The sequence below is a fragment of the Dioscorea cayenensis genome, chromosome 2 (assembly GCF_009730915.1).
Source record: "Dioscorea cayenensis subsp. rotundata cultivar TDr96_F1 chromosome 2, TDr96_F1_v2_PseudoChromosome.rev07_lg8_w22 25.fasta, whole genome shotgun sequence".
In the NCBI taxonomy this organism is placed as follows: domain Eukaryota; kingdom Viridiplantae; phylum Streptophyta; class Magnoliopsida; order Dioscoreales; family Dioscoreaceae; genus Dioscorea; species Dioscorea cayenensis.
This window is the reverse complement of record NC_052472.1, coordinates 2,589,017-2,600,602: the sequence shown is the minus strand read 5'-3', so window position 1 is coordinate 2,600,602 and position 11,586 is coordinate 2,589,017. Positions and strand designations below refer to the sequence as shown.

At 32.4% G+C, this 11,586-nt stretch overlaps 1 protein-coding gene across 5 annotated transcripts; it reads left to right on the top strand.

The window, feature by feature from the left end:
• The first annotated feature begins 4,015 nt into the window (after positions 1–4,015).
• On the top strand, positions 4,016–10,494 carry LOC120270857. 5 transcript variants are annotated; one of them, XR_005539698.1, is made up of 6 exons: positions 4,016–4,477; positions 6,842–6,916; positions 7,580–8,078; positions 8,145–8,276; positions 9,752–9,848; positions 9,935–10,494. XR_005539698.1 is itself a non-coding variant. In XM_039277926.1 (3 exons), the coding sequence occupies exons 1-3, from the start codon at positions 7,939–7,941 to the stop codon at positions 9,966–9,968; spliced, it is 306 nt and encodes a 101-aa protein (XP_039133860.1). In that variant the 5' UTR covers positions 6,926–7,938; the 3' UTR covers positions 9,969–10,494. The 5 variants fall into 5 exon arrangements, 1 of the variants encoding a protein (XP_039133860.1); XR_005539699.1 differs by lacking the exon at positions 4,016–4,477 and adding an exon at positions 4,853–4,923; XR_005539700.1 differs by lacking the exons at positions 4,016–4,477; positions 6,842–6,916 and adding an exon at positions 6,926–7,215.
• The last annotated feature ends 1,092 nt before the right edge of the window (positions 10,495–11,586 follow it).

The following is an 11,586-nucleotide window of genomic DNA, read 5'->3' as shown; positions in this document are numbered from 1 at the left end:
TAATCCAAGATGATGGCAGGTGGACCAAAGATTCAAGCACTTATTAAATCTTAAGTTTTTTTTTGTTAGTGGAAATAAATAGGATTACAAAAAGGATTACTACTTTGTCCAATAATTGAAAGTAATAAAGGGAAATAACCTATATAAGTTTTGGTAAAGTAATAACAATATGTTTCCAACTAAGCATATATAGAAATTCTCTTCATCTAAAAACATAAGTCATGAACAAGATGACATTCCCACAATAATTTTCAAAGAATAATTGCAAATAATTTTCAAAAATTTTACATGAAAATAAACCAAAACAACAAATTTTAAATACAAGAGTTCAAGGGATTACTTACTTGGTGATCTCCTAAATTCAAAAGAAATCCAAGATGATGCTCAACGTGGTCCTATAATCCAAGGGAAAACCAACCAAATAGACATGAATACTTGATAGAGTTCAAGTACAAAAGCTAATGATAAGCTAGTCTAAAATACCAACACTCTACAACAAGGCATGGCCTTTCTAAACACAAATTAGAACTCAAGGATTCAAAGAAAGCAACAAGAAGAAAACATCAAATCCTATAATTAAATGAACACCACTCATGCTCTACCAACATAGTGGTTTACTATGCCAATACATATATATCTCACATTAACACAACCAGGATGCAAAACATTCAAGGGTGTATGCATATAAGGGCAGGTGTATGCATGTAAAACTCATACATCAATGCATGGATTATGCAAGCTAATATTCAAGGGTGTAAACCTAAGGTTTCATGCAAGGGAGAACATGGTTTCTTTCACATGTATGGGTGGTTTCAAACATATATGTATATACATATGGAGGTGGTTTCATGTGAGTAAATATAAATATATATATAAATATACATCATTGGGTGCCATGAACCAGAGGTATTTCAAGGGGCACAAGAGTGTTCTACAATTTATAGGTAGAAGTGGTTTCAAGTATGACCAACTATTTAGTCTCTTGCATGAGTATGAAAGCATGCATATATATAATTTCCTACACATTCAGTAGCCATGGTCTCATGCATGCAAATATATCTATATAGCTCCATGCAAGGACAAGCCAAACACTAATAAAAAGGGTGAAGCTCTACAAGAAAACATCATCATCAAAGGCAACCATAGACACATGAGACTATAAATCACCCACTAATCACATACAACTAGACCAAGGTGGCATAAAAAATTTTCAAGTTCCATGGAGTAGGAGAAAGATAGCAAGCTACAAGGATCACAAGGGTTGCATGAGTATAAGCACAAGCAACTAGGAGTTTCAAAACATGCATAAATATTAGAAAATAATCTACCACCAAGCTTAAGATTCACATACACAAGCCTCTCCCAAAACTCTATTATCAAGCTCTACCATCACCAAGAGAGTGAGAGAGCCTACCTAGCATTTTGGGAAAGCTGACGGCTCCTTGTTCTTCTTCTCCTCACCTTCGGGTGCCAAGAAAACCAGTGAACTCCGGCGATGGATGACACTCTTCTTCAACTTCCAAAGGGAGCAAGATGAAGTGGGAGAATGGAGAGGAAGAAGAAAGATGGAGGAATGGAGGAGGAAGATGATCATGGGGTGTATAGGGTCGGACAAGAAGGAGACAATCATGAGATGGGCGTCCGGGAATCTCTCCGTGATTTCCTCTCTCTACAAAGTTCTCCCAGCAAGGTGACAAGAAGAAGGAGAAAGGATTAAGGCAGTAATGAAGGCTTAGCAACTAATTAGGCTTTAAGGAGAAAAAAATATAAAATGGGTAGGTCCCCATTGCTAGCAAGGTCCACATTGTCAATTTCGTAATGATCCGACGACTTAAATGAAAACACATACATATATGGCCTTACAGGTTCAAACATGAAAGATGGATTCATTTTAAGGAATTTGAATAGTATTAAAATTTTAAAATCAAAATTTTTGGTTTAATAAGAAATAAAAAAAAAAGAGATTGATTATCCAGGAACAACTATTAATCTAAATAAAAGTTTAAATCTACATTATCATTTTCATTTATATCACTTTCAAATATAACCTTAATTTAGTAAGATCTTAAATTTAAATAGTTTATAAAAATTAAAATTTTAAAATTTATTGAAATAAATTTAGAGAAATTATTATACTTTACATAAACCAACCCATAAATTTAGTCAAATGAAAATTTTGTAATTAAAATGCTGTTTATATTTCTATAGTTATAATTATAAGAAATCTAAATTTGGACAAAAATATTTATTTAAAAAAATGATAAATTACAATTATTTCTTTAATTTTTTATTGATCGGAGAAATATTTGTAAAAATTGATGAAGAAATAGTTTTATAATGTTGTCAAAACATACAAAATCAAACGATATAGTTTCCCCTCGTAGTCATTACTATTTTTATTTTGTAGTTTAAAGAATTGTGATTATTGTATAATTTTTAATTTTTAATTTTTAAATAAAAATTATTTTTTTAAAAATTTTAGTTTGTAGTTTTCCCCCTTTCTCCATAAATTTTTTATCAGCCTCTGTTTTATCCACAATGAAATTGATAAGTTGTCCATCGAATCTTTGCATATCGCAATGTCACTACAAGAAAAAATACTATTTGCGACACATATATTTGCGACACATAAATGTGTCACAGATTTACGACACATAAATGTGTCACAGATTTACGACACAAATTGCAACCATTTGAGACAAAAAACCAAAAACGTTGCAAATTTAACCTAATTGCGTCACAAAAAAATAACCATCCAAGAATGTCGCCAATTTTGTCTCAAAAGTTTTTGCACCTACCATATAATGGTTTGCGACACAGGTTGTGACACATTATTTGTAACGATCTATTGGCGTCGCAAACTTTGTCGCAAATGTTGGCACCTAGCATGCAATTGGTTTGCGACACAGATTGCAACACATTATTTGCAACGATTTTTTGGCGTCACAAACTGTGTCGCAAAATTTGGGCATATATATAGTGTAGCATCATTTGATGAATTATTATAGTTTTCAAGATGAACAATTTTTTTGGGTTAAATTATATACAATTTGACTCATCATTTTGGGAGTTCACTAGAATGACATTAAAATTTTACCCAATTTATATCATAAATACACAAAACTTCCATATTATTTTTGGCATGATCATAAGAAAGAAGATAAAACACATGCACAATTATAAACCATAGTTTTGAAGTTCTTACTCATAACTTCATGCACACAAACCCACCTACTCTTCATTATATAATATATATATATATATATACATATTAGAATGACAAATATGTTACATATATGGTAGTATATGGTTTTAATTAATTAGTCAATCCATCTAATAGTCAATCAAAACAAATATGGTATTTTTTTCCTTTTGGGTGGTTGTCATAGTGTTCCATATATCAATATTTCAATTGGATGCCATACGAGTAATTATTAGCATTTTATTTTAATGGTGATTGAACCCTAATATCATCCTTGGCAGAGGATTTATATTTTTAGTTTAAGATTTAAGAGAGAACATTGAATTGTAAACTGCACACTCTCATTCATCAATTGTGTTTGTAATTTTCAAAAGATTCCTGATTGGTGTACAAGTTATTATTGATCCACTTTTATATGTCTTTATAATCTCTTTCATTTTCATCAAATTGTTCAGCTATGACATTAAATAAATAAATAAATATATATATACTAAAAAAATTATCTATTTCTTCATAATTAATTCAAACCTCTGTGGTCTTTCTAATAATAAAGCCAAAATCCCTAGGCCTCGCTTTCCTCGGTTCCGGCCACCAGCACAAAAAAAGTTCAGTTGAAGCCACACCTAGCAATTATTAAAAATTACAATATAAATATAAATTATTATATATATTAATCAGATTAGTTAATTAATGGATATGTATATAAGTTAGTCCTTTGCAGGACAAACATCATCTATTCAATAAAGCAAAAGAAAAAAAAAAGATTAGTTCATTCCTTCACAAATACTTATCTACACAGCCGGTTTAACAAAACCCTTCTAGAAAGATAATAAATCAAACACACTCTCTCTCTTCTTCCAATCCATCCATCCATCCATCACTGCCCTTGAAACCCTAGCAGAGAAGAGCCGTCCCTTTTCCATCAATCCATTTCTTCTCTTGAAACCCTATCTGAGAAGAGCATCCCATTTTCCTGGCAATGAAACCCTATCTGAGAAGAGTCGTCCTTTTTCCTGGCATTGGGGATCGATCGCTATGGCTGCTTTAAGGTCGGCGAAAAGATCGAGGTGAGCTGCGACGATGAGGGTTTCCATGGCACCTGGTACGAGGCCACGGTTGCTCGCCTTCTGAACAGAAGCCTCTGCTTGTCGATCATATACACCTCGCTTCTCTCCAACACCAACACACAGCTACTCCAAGAGTTCGTGGACCTTGCCCATGTCCGCTCTCGCTTGCCTTGGTCAATCTCTTGTCGATCTTCTCCAAATCTGTGAGGTTTTCCTTTTACTATTACTCCTCTCAATAGATTTAGTTGTTGTTTTGATTCTGGTTTTGAAACAATGGTTTTCCACCTCTCAAAATCAACCAACCAGATAGATACAATATATTTTATCAATAGTAGTAAGTAAATGAAGGAAGTTTTAGTGAACACAAGTTTAAATATGAACTGATTAATACCACAATTTTCTAACACTGGTCAAATCCCCAATAAATCTAACTTGAGCTTCTCATTCTACTGAACATGCCTCCAATTTTCTACACCATGCCGGATTTAGGGCCTTGGGAAGTTTCTAAAAGGATCCAAGACCTAACTTTTTCTTTTTTCTTTGTTACTCTTGTGAGTGAGTCAGTGGAGGCCGAGATATCTTCTTCCTTGCAAATTTGAGAGTTAGGAGAAACTTAAAGGCTCGGTGATTCTTGTTTTTGCTTTGTTAAAATAAGTAAGCCTCTTACTTTGTAATTCTTGATGATCTTTGTATTCTAGGATGCCAAAGATGATGATATTGTGGATGTCGTATTATAGATGCTTAGGATTCCTGATCTTTGTTAGATTTCTTTTTCCCCTATGTTTTTTGCTGTTGGAATGCTTGTTATATTTTTAGCATTGAATCATGGATTTTTTTGGTAAGTTGTGTAAATTTCTTTGTCTTTAGTTATCATCTTTAAGGTGTTTGTTAAAATACCAAGCTGACTTCTAGTTTGTTAGTAATGCCCTTGAACTTTGTTTTATGCATATTAAATGGCTGCGTAGTTTAGTGATTGGATGTGTAGTTTTGACGCTTTGCAAGAGTGGCAATACTTAGTGATGGTTGCTTTTCTTTGTGGTGGTTCTTCCTTAATGTGTTCAAGGCTTAGTTTATGCTTGAACTGTAAGCTTTTGCTGCTTAAATTCAGCCTATATATTACCATGTTCAATATTAGTTAATTGTGTAGGTTTGCAGAATATATACTCCATCTTTAATTTGTTTATTAACTTGTTTGTCTTGTTTTAATGTAAATTCCAGGTCTTAATTAGTTAAGAATGGCTTAGTGCTTATAAGTTTATCTAGTTTGTTTTGGGGTTGTTTTGCTAATCCATGCTTTTTTATTTGTATATCCATAGTTCTAAAGCTCCAAATCAGCAGGTGTAATGTTATGGACAATTGTTTGAATAATTACTTGAAAATTGGTTTTGTGCAAATTTTTGTTTCTTGTTTCTTATTATGTGTTGTTGTTCCCCATTAGTGAATGTAGTTTTACTCCATTGTGCATTAACTGAAATTAATAAATTTCATCAATAAACATTACTTCTGCGTCAATTATTAAATTATGCTTCTTTGAAATGCTTTCATGGAAAAAGATCCTTTCATGTGTGATGTTGCAGTCTTAGCAGAGCTTTATAGGCTTTTAGTATGGCTGATAGTTTCAGCCTGTATTAGAGATTCAACTAGAACAGTCTCTGCACATCCTTTAAATGGAATATTAATAAAGCATAGAGGGTAAATGGACAAAGTTGAAAGGAAAATACTTACTCTATTATGGTCACCATTTAGTCTTTATTATGAAATATATGTTCTTGCCTTAATATAAAAAAAAATCAAATCAATGAATGGACTAATAATTTAAGCCAAGTTTCAAAGATCCGCAATTTGCTTTTTACCAATATTTTAAGTTATTCATTAGCTTTAAATATATATATATATATATATATATAATGTGGTTACATTTGTGTTAGTGGGTTCCACATTAGAAATTAAAGGATTAAAAGACGGTATAACCATAATTAAAGGATAAAAAGATGGTATAACCATAAGAAATTATTATGGTTATGTAGAGAAAAATAGAGGGATTGAATAGACGCATTTCATAATTAAAGGATAAAAAGATGGTATAACCATAATAAAGAAACTATTTTGAGTATTAAAACCTCTGATAGAAGGCTGTCAATTATGTCAACTTATTTAATTAAGTTTCATGCCAATAGACGTATTTGCAATTTAGTTTACAAGTTATATTAATAAATATAGTTTGGTGAGTAGAGCCATATCATGATTTCATATGTAACCCCACATATAAGATATGACTTATTTGCTGTATAAGTCAAAAGAAGCTACAACCATCTTCTGAAATGTGTCACAAATACTCTCGTTTCCTCAAATAAATGTGTCACGAATACTCTTGTTTCATCTTATTGTTATTGGTGTCAATATGTTGTAAATGTTCTCTCAGGCTTCTAGAACTGATTTAGGAGTTATTTGGGGATTTTATATGTCATCTATACTTTAGATTAATATGCTATGGTTTGGCTGCTTGTATTTAGAACATTAACAATGTATTAAGAATGATAAATTTGTTGAATATTCATGTCTTAATTTGTAGGATGAGAGTGATGCAGGCTCAATTAGTTCCAGTGCATGAAGGGTTTTTTTTTTCTGTATCTCATGCTCAAACCAAGTAAGATTATTTGAAGATATTCTTTACTTTTCTTTTTTGTTTTCATGTTCAATCTGCAACTTATAAGATTGAGAAATCATGTCATCTATTGACAGGTCCATAATATTTTGTGTTTTGCATCTACAAACGCTTCTCAGAATCCCAAATTCGCAATTAATCAGCGATCTACTAAATTTACTATGCAATTATGCTTTGGATTGCTCCGGTGTTGTTTATGGTTTCCTTCTCAAATTTGAACATTTTGATTGGTTTCCTATTTATGCCGCTGTGAAAGACATGATTTGGTTTTCATGTTGGAGGTCTCTTTATCATTATTATCTTGTGTATTTTTAAATCAAGTTTGGCTTGGAAGTTCATCAATTGAAGATATTAATTGTTGGATTTTGCATCTTAATTTCATGCGAACTATTTTTCAAGCAAGTTGTGCTAACTATACATGTTGAATTTATATGGAAGCGTATATACTTAAGATATTGCTTATCTAGTTAATTATATCACTTACACTACTAAAGATTACTTGAGGATTTGGTCCTGCTTATATGCATAATGGTCTACAATGAGGGGGTCTTTCAAACTGGGACCTGACTCTGTATTTGGTACCATTGTTGTGATGCATTTTTTATTTTTATCTTTTTCTTCTCTTTCTTTTTCGTCTTTTGGCAGGTGAAAGAAGAAAACAAAGGCAAAAGCAGGAGTAGATGGAAGTGCTGCTAGTAAAACTATTTATATGATAGGGGAGGTGTTGGCACTTTGGGAACGAATTTTTATTTGTATTAGAGGATACATGGAGGTTCTCTTCTTCCAATCCACGGCCACCTCCCTTTCTCGCCATTTGTTTCTCTGTTTCTCTATTTCTCTCTTCTTCTTGTGATCCTCTTCTTATTCTTCTTCTTCTTGTTGTTGTTGTTATTGTCTTCTTGTTCTATAAAGAGTTTGAATTGGGGTGATTTAGAAGAGGTTTAATCGAGAAAGGAGTTACATGGAATCTTGATTTTGAAATTTAGGGTTTTGATTCGGTTGTGATGGGCAATGTGGAGCTCAAGGGACGAAATGGGGGTGGAGGTTGGGGTCAGAGATGGGTTTGTGCTATGGGGGCGCTGATTGCGGTGCTTCTAGCCACGGCGGTGACTTCTAGGACATCACCCAAGATCCCTCTTTTTAGGTTTAATAGCAAGCCCTGTTTTATTTTGTTTTGTTTGTTTTTGTTTTGATGCGGAGAAATGTTTAGGGTTCGAGTAAGTACACGGGGATCGTGGAGGATTGTTGTTGTGATTATAAGACTGTTGATTCTATCAATGAGGAAGTGTTGCACCCCATACTACAAAAGCTTGTGCCGACACCGTTCTTTCGGTATTTCAAGGTGATCATCTTATGGTTTTGATGATTTTTTTCAATGGTTTTATCTTTTATTATTGTAGTTGAGTAATGCTTATATATGTTGAATTTCTTTTCATTTTTTTTTTTGGGTTCATGCTCTTCAAGGCTGTTTTGTTCTTAATTGGTTGATTTGGTTGATGATTTGATTTTGAGATTGGATGACTGATAAAGATCATTATTTGCTAGAGTTGGTATTTTTTCTGTGTTTAATTTGTTTACTGGTTTCAAATATGCAACTAAAATGTATGATTTTTGTTTGTTTATGTAAGTTGGAAATCAAGTGCAAAATTGGCTAGATCTTAGTGGTTTTCATTTCGTGTTCCATGGCTATATGACCTTATTTTCCACTTCAATTCTATACAAATTTCTGCTCTTTCTTCAACTTTCCCTCTCTATACAAGCTGTGTTGATTGCTTATTTATTTATTTATTTTCATTAATTGAAGAGATCAAATGACTATCTCAAGGCATCCCAACTAACATATGCTTATTATCTTGTGTTTAATATATAAATGACTATCTCGAGGCATCCCAATTAACATATGCTTGTTTTCCAACTGTTTGATTTAATGTATGACTCTTGTCCCATGTTGCTCACATTGAGACTGTACAAAAAAACAACATGTTCTATGATTATTTAACTCTCTCAAAATCCCAAAAACAACAAGAGTTGTTGCCTAATGCTTGCCATTCCTGTTTCTTTTTATTTATTTATTTATTTATTTTTATTTTTGGGATAGTTAATTATGTGAAAGATATTTTTGATTCTGAAAGACAATGTGAGCTTAAAGTTGATGCATGGTGAGTGGGATATGAGTTATAAGTGTGGCCCTTTTTTGATATTTTGTTTTCTCTTGGTAGGACCATATGAGCTCATTGTGCATCTCCTCCTAGTCTTTCTAAAGCACAAGTAAGAGCACATAAGATTAAAACTAGTGGCTGGAGGGAATTGTCCCTGAGCTATAATTCCTATAAATGAAACTCTAAAACTAAAAATTAAAAGATATATAACACTATTCATTTATTGCATTCAGTTAGTTCTTCTCTAATATTTTTACTACCCCTTTTTAATGTTGTCTCTAACAACTATTTATATATATATATATATATGAACTCCTGCATAATGTAAATATATATATTATCAATTTTCCTTTGTTTTAGATTGGTTACAATATCTACTCTTGCTAAGTTAGCATTATACGTAATAGCGTATGCAAGGACTTTAATTATTTTATTTCAAAAAAACTAATTTTATTATATATATATATATTGTTTGATAGAAAAATTGAAAGGGTGCAAATGATAATGAATTTAAATTTTTCCATTTAGATGGAACCACCAGGGTGCCCTTGGTTTCACAATTTTGCTTAGTAAATTTTCATTTTTTTCTTAATATATACATTTAAAATTTTTCTACTAGCTAACTATTTACACATGTGTATATATATATATTATAAAGCCAAATTAGGCTGCAAGGTATCCATGGTGGAGGCTTTTAAAGAAGTTAATCAAAAGGATGATTGGAGTTGGAATGAGCAGGGGGCCAATTAGCACATGTATGTGTAAAATTAAATTTATTCTTAATTACTTAATACTTTGTTTATCATAACTTATAAATAATGATTAACTTTATATTATGTAGGAGAAATTTGCCAAAGCTCGCCAAGATGTACTAGCTAGAGAAGGACAGGAGGTACAAATTGATGATGATAAACTATGGTGGGACATATTCGGGGTTGCAAAAAATCGATGTTATGTCATGGGAAACCTTGTTGAGGATATAGCTTCTGATTATTCTCATTCGCAATCGCAGCGGTCTACATTGAGAACTCAACAATCTATTCCTTCTATGCCTCCAGAGGTTATGAGTAAGTTGGAATTTTTAGAAAAAGCATACGAGGAGCTGAAGCAGCAAAACTAGTACATCATTTCTCTATTAGAATCTCAAGGTATTGAGGTAAACTTTGAAACAACTCCTCGTACTTCCCATGCTCCTGCCAGGACTGGAGAGTCTGCTTCTCATGCTCCTCACACTTCAGAGGATGTTGAACAGCCTCAGCCTGTCGATGATATTGCAACAAAATGAATGTGGTGTTTTGGATTATTACATTAAATACTTGGACTATTACATTTTGTATTTGTTTGTTATATTAGATGCTTGAACTATTATATTTTGTAATGCATTGTTATTCTAGATATTTATCGATCGGAATGTTTATTTTGAAAAATATTATAAAAGTTATTGTTCAGGATTGTAAATTAGGCTTTAAAACAGGTTTGTGAAAATAATTAAAAAATTATTATAAATAATCATGGTTATGAATAATTAATTTGCGACATAATTTGTGACAATAAAATTGTGTCGCATAATATCTCACCAAGATGCAACACAATTTGCGACACAATTTGCAACAATCGAAAGGTGTCTCAAATTTTGTTGCAAAACATCGCACACATTTGCAACACAATTTGCGACACAAAAAGTTTTGCGACAAACAAAATGAGTCACAAAATTTGTTGTAAAAAGACTCAATATTTGCAACACAATTTGCGACGCGTAAAGTTTTGCGACAATTAAAATAAGTAGCAAAGAATGTTGCAAAAAATCTCAAATAGTTGCAACATTTATTGTGACACAAAAAAATTGTGTCACAATAAATTGTTGCATATCGTTGCAAATTGAATGGCAAATATTAGTTTTAGAAGATTCATGAATTGTGATGAAATTTGCAACGTTTTCATTGTGTGTCGCAAATACACAGTCTTCAAAAGTGTCACAAATATTTGTGACATCTGAAACGCGACACATTTTATTGTGTCACAGATTATGTTGCAAATTGCGATTTGCAACACATTTATTTTGTGTCGCAAAAATGTGTCGCAAATTGCATTTTTTGTTGTAGTGTGTAGGTGTTGATCAAAAACAGGCAGTTATGAAACTGTCACATACGCGTGCATGGTCATCAGATCTATGCCAGTGGCATACACTTGATCTTGGAGATGATTGCGTGTTCCAAGAATCAGAAAACATCGCAAAGTGCATGTGGCAGTTTCTCTTAAATACGTATTGGAGTCTAACTAGATCACCTTCTAGCAATAACAACATTGAGCACCTGCATACAATGTTCTAGAACTGTGTTTGTGCTTGTCATGGTTCCAATGATGATTCCACCAAGATAACTATACCAAATCAGAGTATTCATCTGATTGTCACCACTAATGAAATAAGAAACAAAAGTCTCAAAATTCAAATTTCATTCAATTAAATTCAGAATGAAGTACAAAAGCATAGCA

What these genes read in the sequence shown, in the direction of transcription:
- LOC120270857 (XM_039277926.1), top strand. Translation starts at nt 7,939, where the DNA reads ATGGGCAATGTGGAGCTCAAGGGACGAAATGGGGGTGGAGGTTGGGGT. An exon ending in CCCAAGATCCCTCTTTTTAG is followed by an intron (nt 8,079 to 8,144) that starts GTTTAATAGCAA and finishes AGAAATGTTTAG; the next exon opens with GGTTCGAGTAAGTACACGGG. An exon ending in CGTTCTTTCGGTATTTCAAG is followed by an intron (nt 8,277 to 9,934) that starts GTGATCATCTTA and finishes TATATTATGTAG; the next exon opens with GAGAAATTTGCCAAAGCTCG.